At 34.6% G+C, this 15,832-nt stretch overlaps 1 protein-coding gene across 4 annotated transcripts in view; it reads right to left on the reverse strand.

Annotated features, from left to right (window-relative positions):
- Nucleotides 1-274: 274 nt before the first annotated feature.
- pcdh17 (protocadherin 17) overlaps nucleotides 275-15,832 on the reverse strand; it is a 94,966-nt gene continuing 79,408 nt past the window's right edge. For all 4 annotated transcript variants that reach the window (XM_031897118.1, XM_002936924.3, XM_031897119.1 and 1 more), the window contains one exon: nucleotides 275-3,764. In XM_031897118.1, coding sequence (XP_031752978.1) covers nucleotides 3,082-3,764 — 683 coding nt within the window. In that variant the 3' untranslated portion in view covers nucleotides 275-3,081. The remainder of the gene's footprint in view (nucleotides 3,765-15,832) is intronic.

The following is a 15,832-nucleotide window of genomic DNA, read 5'->3' on the forward strand; positions in this document are numbered from 1 at the left end:
TCCAGTAGAACAGAAGCATAAAGAAAAAACAATCTTCAAAAGGGGCACAGCAAACACCTCCCTGCCCTTCCTCCCTCCACTCACCCCATTCCCCAGCCGCTTGTGCTAAGCAGTTAAGAAAGCAGCTGGTAAGGAGGGACTTTTTATACCTACAGAGGAAGCAGACTGTGGGGTCTGCTTTCTCTCGAGTTAGGCCACTGCCATAGACCATAGCGTATATATGACTGCCACTTAGACACATTTGTAGCAAGGTATGTGAATAAAATTGACTGTGTTTTGGTTGAAACTCGTTTAATAGATTCTTTAAGTATGACTCTGTTAATAGAATTATTTCAGTGTGTACCCATTTTGCTATAGCTGAGTAAAGCAGTGTTAAACCCATTTGAAGCACACCACAAAAGATTTCCAAAATACCATCACATTTTAGTTTCCAGTCAGATGAAAAAGAAACATACAGCAATAAAAATACAAATATTAGTTGTAAACATGACATTTTTTTTCTTTAGTAACTTCAACTATTAAGTATCTTGTGTTGAATAACCAGCCAAGAGCCGATTGATTGTATATTCGAGATTTACACGTATAGTCTTATGTTTGTAAATCGGTTGTATTGTATATTATGCACTTAGCATATGAAGCGTTAAAAAACATACTGTAACTATTTCCACTGACTATTTATGCCTAATGAAAGACAATTATGTGGAGGCATGAAAATAATCCAGTTTTACTGTGGAATTTCAGCTATCAAGCAAAATCAAGATATATCCTCCCGATGAACTTAACATTGCAAAACACAGAGACAACACATATAGATACATAAATTGTCCAAAATATGTAGAGCAATGCAGCATTTATACAGTCACTTGTTTATGGCGTTTTTTGGACCACGGAAATGAAATATAGTTAAGAATGTAATGTGATCATTAGACAACTGGCAATGAACTGCAGTCAAAAGACATTTCCTAAATGACAAGTAATAAAACTCTTGTTCACAGATCCGTACAGTGCATTTTCTGACTTTTACTCGGTACATTTGTTAGGCTCATCCCAGTTCGCAACACGTGTTGCCCCAAATTAAAGTGAATCAACTTTTTTTGTTTGTTTGTTTTTAATTGTAAAGTGTTCTACAGTTCACATTATCTGTACAGGTGATAGTACAGTCTGGAAAGCTAAACCTGCATCTTCCTACTTTTTATTTATAAAAATCTGCAACTTTCTGCTTCTGTATATAATTTTACAAAGATGTATTAAAAAAGTCAAAGAAATGTGCTGTTATTAAAATTAAACGTTTTACAAATGTTACTGGACGGAACAATGTGACTTCACATATACTAACACAAACAAGTATTTTCAATGGCACATATTTGCTAAGTGATTCTTTTTTTCCATAAGACTACTTGTGTTTCATAGACAATATATTTAAGGCCCATAAGTTTTGTTTTTTGTTCTTTTTTGTTTTTTTTTTGGAAAGTTCCTATGGAATAGCTTAGTAAATATGAGCCTGTAAAGTTTTAGAACTTTATCCATGAATCTAAAAATACAAGTTACTGTATTTTATACTGCGACAAGGAGCTGCTAGATGATAATTAGAATGTTTCCCAGTTTGGGATAATAACAGTTTGTAAGGCTTTAAAGATTATATATGTGTGTGTGTGTATATATAGATATTAATATAGATACATATAAACACACATATATATATTTTATTTTTTGGTTTACTATAAATAACACCGGGATTAAACAGCTTGACAGCCAGAGTAGTCCCCATTGGATTGCCATGAACTGAAGATGTGTCTGATCTCCTCAGGGTCTAACAGAAGATTTCACTGTGTCATGAATGAAGCTTGTCCCCTGCTAATTTTGCTCTATCCGTTTGCTAAAAACACATTTTGAACAGATTATGTACCACTGTAGCTTGTTGACCATACATTTAACAAGAGACTTTGCTCTGAGGCGCTGCTTCCCAGACTCCACAGGGAAAAGGAAGCAGAAAAAAACAAAACTCATAGAGTTTGACAGCTACTGAGGCAACACTTGCCATTTACAATATAAGCCCATATTTTTTTTTTTTTTTTTGCAACACAACTATATATTAATTTAATAAAATACACAATATAGCTCTTATACACGGAACAATTTGGCTCATATGCACTAAAATTGCAAATAAATCATAAAAAATATGTCATTTGATGTAAACATTTAAATCTTCTCACATTTGCACATATAAATGGTAATGTGGAATTTGCTTAAATGAATAGGACAACTTCACTTCCTGAGCAATTTTAGTGTCCACCAACAAATAGAAAACATTATTGAGGTTTAAAAACAATTGATTTTCTTATTTATTTATTTTTTTGTTTACCCTCAAATGCCAAAAACTTTTAGAACCGCTTTATATTATAGGGTAGAAATATAATTACTTGTAAATATCTGTATTTATTTGTGCGGGACACTAAAATTCTTATTTATCAACACTTTTCATTTTACATAAAGTGAAATAGCTTATGTGCAGGACACAACTTACTATATAATTGTCTATATAACTATGTGTCATGGAAATGCTGTAAATGGCAGACATCTTTTTCTGAAATGTTTTGGAATGTTGTTCTTTCTATAGAAATGATTACCACAAATGGTTGTGATGTTTGGTGTAGCTAGGACTACAGAAAAATTAGTTAGGACTTTAATTAGAAGCTAATGATGCTTGCTTAAAATCCACACATAAATTAGTTAACCCTGTTAATCAATGGGTTGTTTTACACCAAAAGACAAAAAAGTCAGCATCAACTACTTGAAGAAGTCAATGAATTCCAGGTGGAGTTCCAGTCCTCTTCCCTTTTGTATCAGATTGTCAAACTTAACCACAGAGTGTTTTTCCATTGACTTTGTCCAACTGTATTTAGCCAAAATAAAGCCAGTGTGTTGTCTGAGAAAATGACAAATCAGTGAAAAAGATTTCGGGGCACTTTAACTCTTCACTTACAGCCAGTAAGCAGCATCACACTTTTACCTCTCTTGCAAATGTGCTGTAACTGTATGTTACTAGGAAAAGGCAAAAACACAATAGCCCATCTTTGCTATTTACTTTCTTACAGCCACAGGTTCACTTCCTCGACAGTCTTGTAAGAGCTTGTCAATTTCTCTCACTACTTCCTCGGCGTCTACTGACTCGCGGCCCAAGTCACGGTTTGAATGCTCCAGTTGCTCTAAAACAGCGTCCATTTCACTTGAGTCTCGGCTCACTCTAGAATGCACATCTGCAAATACGCAAGCCATCGGGTCTGAGGCAACGTATTGGGGGTCTTTTGTCTGTTTACTAGGTGTTAGGTACTGACTTTCAGTAGATAGGTACTGATTGGTTGTGTCTGCCAAGACTCCTGATTTTATTTCACAGCCATTTAATGGTCCTTTAGTTGTGGCACAAGGCTCAATACATGTCTTGGTAGGGCTGTTTGATGCAGAGGGACCCTCTTGTAGCAGAGGACTCAGGGCACGCTTGGCTTTTAAATATGGTTTTACATTGGCAATGAGAATGGTGTGCTCTCTTTTGTCTTTTCCAAATGTACAAAATGTCTTTTTCCCAGTGGGATTCACAGTTTCATAAGTCTCAGTCTCAACATGAGCTTCAGCAGTAGGAACAAAGAGATTTGTGCGATAATCAGCATTTTCCACCTGGTTAGCAGCAGGGAACTGTGGCATCCAACACCTGTCTGAATGGCCAAGGACTCTGCATTCATCAGTGCAATTTACACACTCTTCTTGTTCTGTAAAAGAAAAGAACCACATTTAATCTTTGCATGTCTGGGGCTTTAAAGAACATATTAAGACACTAAAATACCATACAGAAACTGATGCAGTCTGTGTATCACTGTGTATTACTTTACCTATTCAATTCAGGGAGTACACTCAGCATTAAAATAATGTTTCCACTATTTCAACATTTATTGAAAGGTTTAATGATTTGAAACTGAATTAGCAATATTACTGAAAGTGTGTCATATAAAGATTTAAAGATTTAAAACATATTTTGACTGGTTGACTGTCTACACAGTACAACGTTTAGAAAATAAACCACTGAATTTTATGTGCCATGTTCAAACATAATGTATTTATCAAACATATATTAGACAAAATTTATAAACATTTCAAAATTGCAGTTTTACTTTATCTACACCATTTGATTAACCATACCATTCATTTTCTGTTAAGTGTCTACCTCAGGCAAAGATTTTTCTATTGAAATGTATGGGAATAGACTGTTAGCAGGGACAGACATTTTAAATGGGTCAGCTTTCCATGGGGGACTACAGGAATCAAACACCTATTAGTCATAAGAATCATACTGTAAGACATAAATTTCAGTCTTACTGAGCGTTATGCTTCACTTTGGGGACCATTTGGTCAGGCCCCTAGACATAGTTCATAAAAACATAACTCATAACCCCACATCTCAACCTAACAGGCCATCAGGTTGGACCCCCCTGAGTTGCTGTTTCTAATCCCCCAGTCTGTTGATCACACCTACAAATAACAGTTTGCTTTTGATTGCCAGTAGGTTTTTGGATTTTACGAATACAGAAATATTTTATATCTATATTAATATAGATGAATAATTGTTACTTCTAAACTAATCCTTAAGAGTGAAAGGAAGGGACATACATATTAGATTATGAAAACACAGCATGCATTGCCTCCTAATGCAGTTTCCATAACTGATCCTCTTCCTCCATGGAAATATGTTAAACACATTCATACTTATTAACGTTGTGTTTTTTCTTATCTTAACTGTCTGGTACTCATGTATGTTCTAAAACTACTGTGTCTGAAATCAACACTGACATTACTGTACCTAGCAGGTGGGTATATTGGTGAAATGTGGAGAGAAAGCCAGCACAATGCCAGTTGTGCTGAGCTGCTTGCTGATAAGAATGCACATTTTGATTCCTTTGAATACAGGTTCTGGAACTGACACAAAGCCCTATTAATTGGTTAGATATGTGGAAAGGTACAAGAGGTCCTTGACAGTGGGACAGAATGCAAAGTGCAAATAACAGGCACTAGTGGCCATGTTTTTTGAACACTGCACTTTTCACAAACTGTCAGCACCTATGCCCTTCACCATATGATTTGCATTTTATAGCCTTCTTTCTTCTGTGGTTTCATACATAACTTTATATTATTCTCAAGATAATCACTGTTTTATGCCATGCTGGCGTTCCTAGGCTGTAGCTTTAGCTTTGTACTTAGTTTCTCTAAAATGATCTTTCCTTTAGTTTGTTTCTGAGTACATATATATTCAAGTGGCTGTTGCCTGGAATTCACTTACATTACAATATGTTTATTGAAACCACCTTGGTTTTCTTTATGTACACAGTGAAAAAGGAAAGTATTGACTGTGAGTTCATGCATGATTTACCAACCACAGTGAATCACAGAATACATCCAGTATAATGAATGAGATTCAGGATGCTGCAAATTAAAATTGTAAAAAAAATTGAAGCACGGCTTAGCTGTGAGCCAAACTGATCCATACAAATTATGAAGAATATAATACAGAAAAAAAGACAATATTTTCCATACAATGTACACATTTAATGATAACAGCAACTACAGGGCCAATTTATCAAATATTAAACTGAAGATTTCTCATAATAAAGGTTACTTTTCATTTACAGATACCTGTCCATGAAATCTGTGAGTGCCTGCTAATATATCAGGCATATATCCCCTCCATGTGCCCCCACCCCCCACAATATATTGGTGGGCTTTGACTTTTTTATGACTGCAGGATTACATGGTTTTCACTAATTCCAAATTTTCCTGACAGTCACGGAAGGATTTGTCAAAGAAGATACCTGGGTCAATACATTAGAAGACATTTGGCTTCACTGAGCAGCTGAACACCATTCTGCACTATAGGGCGTAAAGCTCAGAAGCAGTGCAGGCATGTAACATTCACCTGAATTATTAATTCCCACAGCAAATCGGGGATTAAAGGTTCTAAACATTTTTTTCTTGCCCTTGGATAATTTCTTTTAGTAAATGCAATGCATATACTTTATATATATATACATATATATATATATATATATATATATATATATATATATATATATATACCTAGACTTTAGGTATGGAGATCCAAATTATGGAAATATCCCAGGCATTCTGAATAAAATACTCAATACCAGTATACATAAATCTGCTTCTTTTTCCATATAATTATTGAGATCTTTTGCCAAGTGATTATAAAAAATTAAATGAATAGTGTGATCAATATGTTACAAATAGGTTAGTGCATGGAATCAATCCTTGTTTCCTAGTCACTGACCCTTATAGAAAATAGTGTGACAGAAACTGAATGACAAAAAGAAAAGAAATCAACATATTTCTTTGGGTTCATTCATCCCAATGATCATCATAAATACTTGTGGGTATGTTAAAAACTTTAAAGACCATTTTTAACCCAACTTTACAATTAGACAAGTAGAAAGCTAGCAACAGCTTATGGGCAAACTACAGTACAGTATGTTTATTTTTTCTTATGCATTGAAGCCTATCTATCTATCTATCCTCTATCTTTATATATATATATATATATATATATATATATATATATATATATATATATATATATATATATATATATATATATATATATAATATATACCGTATATATATATGCAGAAGGCTTTGAACTAGGGGAAGGCTATCTACCATAGACTCCATTTTAACCAAAACCTTTAGATTTTATAAAGTGGTTTCCTTTTTTGTGTTGATGTTTTAATGATTTTTAAGTAGACTTAAGGTTTAAAGATCCAAATTACGGAAAGACCCCTTATCCAGAAAACCCCAGGTCCCAAGTATTCTGGAAAATGGGTCCTATACCTGAATATATTATGTATGTAACTACATACACAAAAAAAATATATGTATACACAAACAAAAAAAATCTCATAACACATTGTCTGTACTTATGTTGTCATCATGTAATGAACATTTAAATCACATTACCTAGAGATTTTAAACTTACATTAATACTGTATAATTAAAAGGATTCTGAAGAAATATACCACAGTAAATGTACAACAGGAAAGCATTAAAATATGCATAGATTATATATATATATATATATATATATATATATATATATATATATTTAAATATTACACATATGGGTTATTACTAGGTCACAGATGGCAGGAAAACTTGAAAATGAAAATGACAAGTTAAGCATTAGTAAATCATAGTACTCCTCCTATCCTCTTTACTTCATTCCATCACCAATAACAGAACATACTTTAAATTCATAGAGGTCACATTTCATTAGTATAAGGACATAAAGGTTCATTGGTCCAGCCTTAAACATGACCTTTTGATGCATCTATTTATAGTTACTCCACACAAGTTGTTGCACGATATACATATGAAAAAAATGTATATTAGAACACGATAGGGATTTGGGCAGTCATACATGATTTCTGCTTGCAAATCAGAAAAAAAACAATCCCTAAAAAGGGGAGAAATTGCAAGTATGCACTCAAATTGTTCTTGTAAAAAAATAATGAGTCTTTTCTTGGACAGTGTCTGCAATGCACTCAGAACTGCAAGGTATTAATGACAAGTTTCTAGTTTAAACTTTTACTTGTAATTTATGCTTTATTTATGCCTTTTTGCTTAGGCTTACATTGTAGAAAAATGCTGTGAAACTCTACTGGAGCCATATAAATGGAGTAGGGCCACTCTACTTTGTGACCACAAAATATGTACTTATTCCCTGGATGTTCCAGTCTTTGCTATGGAATGGTCTGATCATTGGAATGAGAGGATAAACCTCTACTGCAGTGTTCCCCAACCAGTGGCTAGTGAGCAACATGTTAGTCACCAATCCCTTGGATGTCAGTGGCTGAAAGTAGGAGCTTATTTTTTAATTTCTGGTAAGGAGGCAAGTTTTGGTTGCATAAAAACCAGGTGTAATGCCAACACAAAGCCTTCTGTAGGCTGCCAGTCCACATAGGGGATATTAAGTAGTCAATTACAGATCTTATTAGCATCCCCAGGAACCTTTTCCATGTTTGTGTAGCTCCTCAACACTTTTTCTATTTAAATGTGGCTCATTGGTATAAAAGGTTGGGGATCCCTGCTCTACTGTGTGAGCCCAAATGCAGTGTTTATATTAAAGTAAAGCTTTGTCAGTATACTCATTTGTCTTTGCTTCTAATACCTGTAATGCAACTGCAAGTTGTGCAGTAAGTTCTATGCTCATACAATTTTTTAAACCACAACTAAACTCATTTCCATGAATGGCAGTTATGTATGAAAAAATCCAGATTAACAAAGCTCAAACAAAAAATAGTCAAGGAAAAACACAATAACCACAACTTTTTCAATTTGTTTCAGGAAAAACACAGCTTTTTATTACTGTCACCATAACCTACCCCCCTTAAAACTTCTAAAACCATGAAGCAAAGAAAGATCTTCCAATTATTAAAGGAATATCTGCCATTGAATTCTACATGATCTGGACAAGTTTTAGCTGGTGTATTTTTGCATTCGAAATGTCGTGACTTATCACATAATAAATTGAAACTAATATATATATTTTTTTTTAAACAAAATCAAGTGTATGGCAACAACTTTTTAAAAAAAAAAAAAAAGTGGGAAGGGTATAAATAGCCAGGGGGATTGATGGTGGGCTCATTTTCTCCTGAGGAAGCGTGCCGTGAGCACGCGAAACGCGTTGGGCTTTTTGTTGTGTCTGATATACTGCTTCACACTGTAAGTAGCCTGCATTGTGCAGGGGCTTTATTTTACATATTAAACGATTTCATACTATTTTCGATTCCTCTTCATTCCATATACTCTGAGGACTAAGGATGCACTGCAATCAATAGCCGAATTGACTTCTCTACATGCTCTTATTTTAATTAAATCTGGTGAGCATCGTGTGGGTGTGATACACTGCATTGGGCTGATATATAAGCACTTTTGATTGTCCGATTCACTTAATATATTTGCACATTTTGCACCAAATTAGAACGCTAAAAATCTTTTAGCGTTTTAGTCACAAAGAAAGTTTTGTACGTATTGCACTAGTTTTGCTTTTGTTTTTCTCTAATTCCATGCGCTTCCATCAACACGATTACACATATGGCAACAACAAACTGGAACTGGAAAAATTGAACAATAGTAAATTCTCACCTTATATTACGTTCCAAGAGGCCCAACCCTGAATAACATTCATTGCCATGTTAATTGTTAAAAACTGCAAATTTTTCTCCCAGAGTACACATAAACGCAAAGCAAAGGGACAAGACACAGAAATATGGGAAAATATAGAAGTTTGGCCCAAGGGGCAGTTTATTCATGCATTTGCAGTCCCAGAGCATTTACAGTGTCCTATAAATATAATTTTCCATATCTGAAAAATTGGACATCTATACAGTTATAATAGAATCAGTGATGTAGTCAAACTAAACTCTATAGGTTTAAATCTAACCACATATCTCACATATTTTTTACATATTAGAGGGAATAAAATACTTGTTCCCATCTATTATCTTGATAAAGAAGAATACTTTTCTTAGTGCAGCCCAAAGCAGCCCAAGGCAGTCAAGCATTCCAATACATTTATGAGACTCTCCACTTCTGTAATTTTTATTTCTAACCTTTTTAAAGATTAATAACATTTATTGCTTGAGGGGGCCATTACATTTTGTTTTAAACATGTTTTAGCACACACAGACAGCTGGAAGGGAAAAAAGTGTTTAACAGGTTTGCTTTATGAATAGTAAGGGGATATTTCTTAGATTGTGGGCAATTTGGTTTTTGGTTAGGCAAACAACATGGTTCATGTATCACAGTGGTCTGTAGTTAATACTGGAAGGAAGCAATGGCCGTGAATCAACAAAAGGCAGAAAGGTCATCTTTAATGAGGTTATGACAGTCATTCCAAAAAGCTCCCAAGACATACATTACATTCCACTCAACTGGATGGCAGAAAGGAAACATTTAAAGTAGTCAGACAGAAAAGGGTACAAAAACATTCATAAGGAATGTTTGTTTCAAACAAAATGCTAATTTATAAGGCAGCACACCGAAAATGCTTTATAAGGCAAATGCCTCAGAATAGGTATGTCTATTCAATCAATACACTAACCTTCCAACTAATGAATCATATGAAAAGAAAACAAATAAATTCACCAATATGACAGCCATCTAAAATCAAGGTTATTATATACAACCTTCTTTCACAGCCGCATGAATTCAACAGCCGGTAACTCTATGATGAAAAATTATTTGGCAGATGGTTTAGAAAAATGGACCAGGCTTTCGTAATGAGAGTACTTGTGGTGAACTGCGTTACAACATAAAATTATACTGATTTATTCACTTGTGTTGACAGACTAACATATATCGCAAATGTTTATATTGGTAGATGGTAAGTGAAACAAGCCGCAGTACAGTATAAAAAAAAACCCCTAAAGAAATACAAGTTGACGTCAACTACAAATGCTATTTTTATCTATTTATTTATTTATTAAAGTATTTCAGTATACTTTAAAACAAACTTTTAAATGGCATATGTTCGACTGTTTGATAGAACATGGTGAGTTTTTATGTATTAAGTTCTAAACTTACATTTTGATAAATCTGCCCCTAAATGTTACACGCATTTCAGATCATAAGTTGGTATGAATTCAGGGATCTGATTAAATCAAAGGTTCTCATAACCAGACCACAGTAAAAGATAATCATTTTTAGAGAACCACACAGCAGCCCAGTAGAAGAAGTATGGTAATATAAAGCAATTTTATTGGAGGCCTCAAGTAATATGAACTGCCTTTTTATTCACCAAGACTGGAACTTCACAAATGAATGACAAATGAAGAAAATTTGTTGACTAGCATATATTTGACACTGCTTTTCTTTTCTTGGTGAGCTGCTGGTACACCTATAGCATAGGGATAATTGCAGGGTCATTATACATGGGTAGAAAACACACAACAATATATGAAAAACCTGGATACACCAAATCAAAAAAAAGGAACAAGGATCTAGTTGTTTAAACATGCACTAGCAGGTAAACTGTACAAATAAAAGCATTTATTATATAGATTTACACTCTTTCAACCCCATAAATTGTATTCTAAAATAGGCTACATATTCATAGGTTCAGCAAAGTTAAGCTCACTGGACTTAGCATCCTATTGTCAGATTATGCTATAGTAGAAACTTCATATATACAGTATGATGATACAAGGTTAGGAATGTTAATGAGACTCTACTTTTAGAATACAACATCAACTTGGACATCAACAAAGCCATTAAGTACTTTACACTAAACTTGAATTTTAACTTCTCACTGGACACTTATAACCTCTTAGAGGCTTGTTCGGTCAACATGCCACTAAAAACCAAAAAAGTAAAGAAGAGATAAAACAGTATTTCATACTCTAGCTATGACCCACAGGAAAGTTCCTGCCACCTTGACTGCCAGGAGGGTAAACTGATCAAGTTACTGACAGATTAAGGAGCTTTTACTCTAACAAGAACAGGATTTGAATATGAAAATGAACCACACATTTAGAAATATTGTTGGCAGGGAAGTTAATATCCTGTACGACACCAGGCCCAGATGGCTTCACAGTCAAATATTAGAAACAATTTGCCCTAAAGGTCTCCCCCTCATTTAACAGAACTATTCTAGTCTTTAATGCAAGATGTGCCCTTAACTAAGCAGATGCAAGAAGCACTTATAATTAAGGACATGTTCAAGTAATATCATGGTATAAAATCAATGCCACAAAATCAAGCTCTGTTGGATTAAACCTGGGTTGTTGTGCCTCCAAAACTTGTGTTAACACCAGGAATTAAAAAATAAGCACAATGTGGAGAGTGAATTAGAGAAGGTAAGGATGGAACATAAGTACTCGCAGATCCCATGTGCACTCCCTTTTGGATCTTTCATTGATACTTTATAGCTGTTACAGCCTAGATGATCTAGTGGGATCAAGATAAACAAGATATGTTTATTACTGGAAGTGTTATACAGGCGGTATAACACTTCCAAACATCTTTTAAAAAAATGTTTGAGGGGGCAAAATAATGTAATAAATAAGTGTTCATGCCAGAGGAATACTGCTTTTTAAACTAAAACCCAAATAAAGCCTCAGGCAAGGAAAGATGTTGAGAGGGACATGGCCCACATATAATCAGAACAAGCAATTGTAAACAGTTAATAGGCAAGCATCAAATTAGAGTAGATAGCAGAAATGGGACAGATTTGATTTTTTTATTACACAACCAAAAACCAGTAAGACTACAGCAAGGACCAGTCAGCATTGCAAATGAACTCAAAAAGCAACAGATGTTTTTTCATCCATTGTGCAGCATTATGTCATGCAGTAATTCTCTGTTAAAGGGCATCTAGTTTTTTAAACTGTTGCTGTCAGCATGTCATAGTGTGGTACTACTGGTTGTCTTTCCCTGCCTGCTGTGTTGGTAGCACCAAACATTCCCTGTGTGCAACCCATATATGCAGATAACCACTGCTGGGGTTATGTAATAAAAAGCACTAAGTTTGCCCAGAAACAGTAACCCATAACAATCAGGAGGTAGAATTTACTTGTCACCTGTTTTTTTAAATCAAAAATATTATTGTTTGTTATGGTTTACCGCTCCTGGGCAAACTTAGTATATTGTATATGGGAGGTTTGTTCACACAAAACAAACAATTATATGAGGCGTGGTCAGCCAAGAAAGACCACTATGGTAAAGGCTAATGAAATGTTATAGAATTGTCATGCTATCAATGAAATACACACATTTCATTGCCTTTGTGTTGTGCCTCTTATCTGTACAAAAACACCTGTCATGACTGAAAATTGTCCTAAAGTAAAAATGGTATTTACCAGTAGGTATGGCATACAGGGAAATAAAATAGCTTGGCCCTTTGTTGCAAGCATTAAGTAATGTGCAGCACTTTGGATGAGAACAATAAACTAAAGAGTTGTATCGGATTTCAGGCACCTAGTTAATAACCATTGATTTGACATAAATAATGTGAACTAAATACATAGTATTCTGCACTTGTCTGCAGTTATTACAAAGACATCTGCAATATGCAGGCTGTTGGGACGACTATTTATTGTTTTTAATTCAGGTTGTCAACGCTATTAAATTACCTGCATTAGCATACTGATTGGCAATAAAACAAAATGAACCTGTACATGTTAAGACTTAATGCTCATTTCATTTCTGAGCCATTGTCATAAACTACAGTTTCATAAAACCCTCGCTTGGACAAAATCACCAGAAATATTTCTTACTAAAAAGTCTGCATTGGATATCAAGTCACAGGAACTTCTTTGTGCTCATCTTGAAGCAACAGAAGTTCAAGGTTACACAAAGTGATTCTCCTACCTGTTTTACTGCCTTGTCATCTGTTTTAATATAGCAAAATCTCAGGAGTATAAAAGGGCAGTAACACCACTTTATCTTGATAAAATTTGTATCCATACTTTAACAGTGGTGGCGAGCGGAGGGCAGTAGAAAGTCTGATCGGCATTAGAATGTTAACTAAAATGAATATATTATAACATAGAAAATCTGCTCTAGCTTGCAAAATACATTTGTTTGCAAAGGATATATTATTTAAATGTACACATTATGTATAATCATATTAAGAATTGACATGCATTGCTTAGCCTTAAAATAAAATTAACTAAAAATGTATATATTTGTACAAAGCACTTTTTTTCCAAGCACACCCACGTTTCACAAATTATTTTGGAATGTTACATTATAATGAACCCATTAAGCTGGGTTCATTATAAATTCACATAAATGAATGTAAGTATAACAAAGGGCTGATAAACTGACAAATCATTATTTGTGGAATTATTTTCTTCTCTGCAACTTCTGCAGGGAGACAGATGCAAGACAGTTAATTTGTTGCACAGGGAAATGTGAAACATAAAAAGATGCACTCCCCAAAGCTTGTATTTTCTAGCACCAGGGGAACCAGATGTATTTGTAAAACTAATGTCTTGGGTATGTTTCTAGAGTTACCACTGAATAATATCTGACTCTGTTAAACACACATAATTGTTCTGTTGTAGTGCTAAATCTCAGTGGTCAGGATATTGTGAAAAATAGCAAAATAGTTTGAAGCACTTGAACTGAAAGGAGCAGCACAATTGTGGTGAAGTAAAAACCTTATCTTTATACACACGTATAGGATCTATTATACAGAATGTTTGGGACCTGGGCTTTTGCGGATGAGGGATCTTTCTGTTATCTGGCTCACCATACCTTAAGTAAGTAGTTGCTAAAAAAAAAACAAAAAAAAAAACATGAAACATTAAATAAACCCAACAGGAATGTTTTGCCATCAGTATGGATTTATGAGGCGTAGTTACCAAGTACAAGGTACTGTTTTATTATTACAGAGAAAGGGGAAATTATTTTTCAAATGTATAATTATTACCTTAACTTATTATTGGGGGAGTATTGTAAGCAATAATCTATATATGCACACAACAAAATCTATGTGATAATGTGATGACTCCACCTAGTCTTTTTAATGCCTGCAAAACCACTGATGCATTATTTAAATGAATAAAACTTCCAACAAATAGAGCATACCTAGTTCTGCACCCCCCCACCTTCTTTAGTAATAACAAACCAACCTGTCTATTTACCTGCTTCTAATGCTCTGCATCTGTCATTATACCATTGGGAGGGTATGTTGTGCACCTGAACCCTATCTGTCTGCTGTTATGTCACACAGATTGCAAGCACCGATAGCGTGCAGTTACGCTTAACATTTTTAAGTATAGCACAACTCAACCATTGTAACAGTTGTTTGCATAATGGATCTCTTGCTGCAGCACTGGGTGCCTTTTCATTATTCTGGCTGTATTAGTCTTATTTGTACTGTTATGTCATTTATACCTAGTTGTGTCATTTATACCTAGTTGTCTTGATGTATAAAACTGCATTGTCTGTGCTATGTACAGTTGTCCAGCATTTCATAGTCAAACAATGTTATGGGTTTATAGTTATTTGCTAATTAAACATGAAATCCTAATTCTATTTTAATTTTAGAAAATGCATACCTGTTATAAATGTATTTGAAAATCTAAACCATAAATCATATAGATATATCCTGCCCTGTCTCTTTGAATCAGACATAGAGGACAGTCAATTACTTTTGCTTTCTATTCAGCACATCCTATATGTAACTGCTCTGCTCGCATTCCCCTCCCTACCCATGGTAGCCATTATATCCCACATAGTGATGAGCAAATTTTTTCACCAGGCATGGATTCGCAGCAAATTTCAACATTTTGCCATTGGCAAATTGTTTTGCGAAACTTGTGAAAATTCGCCACAGAAAAGTTTGCTGCACGTCAAAAAAAAATTGCAGTCGTGTCAAATTAGGAGCGGTCGTGTCAAAAATGGGAGCTGTCAAGTCAAAATTGGGCACGGGCAACAAAAGAATTGTGTGACTAATGCGATTCGCGGATTTTTTACCGTGAAACTGGGACAGATTCGCTCATCACTAGTCCCACACTCTGGAGCAAACACAGAATTCTGGGGTGACAAAGCTTGCCTTAATAACAGTGTCCCCAAAATGGCTCTTGCCTGCTTGCTGTGATTGGGAATTCCAACAATGAAGGAAACAACAGTGAAATGCTATATATTGTAATTAAAGTTTATTTTGCTCAACTAACTTGATGGAAAAGGATTTTTTAATTATTGCTTAGGGTGATGGGTCCCCTTTAACTTTTAATAAAACATCTTTGTTTTTAGTTCAACATAGAAC

Source organism: Xenopus tropicalis, chromosome 2 (assembly GCF_000004195.4).
Source record: "Xenopus tropicalis strain Nigerian chromosome 2, UCB_Xtro_10.0, whole genome shotgun sequence".
In the NCBI taxonomy this organism is placed as follows: domain Eukaryota; kingdom Metazoa; phylum Chordata; class Amphibia; order Anura; family Pipidae; genus Xenopus; species Xenopus tropicalis.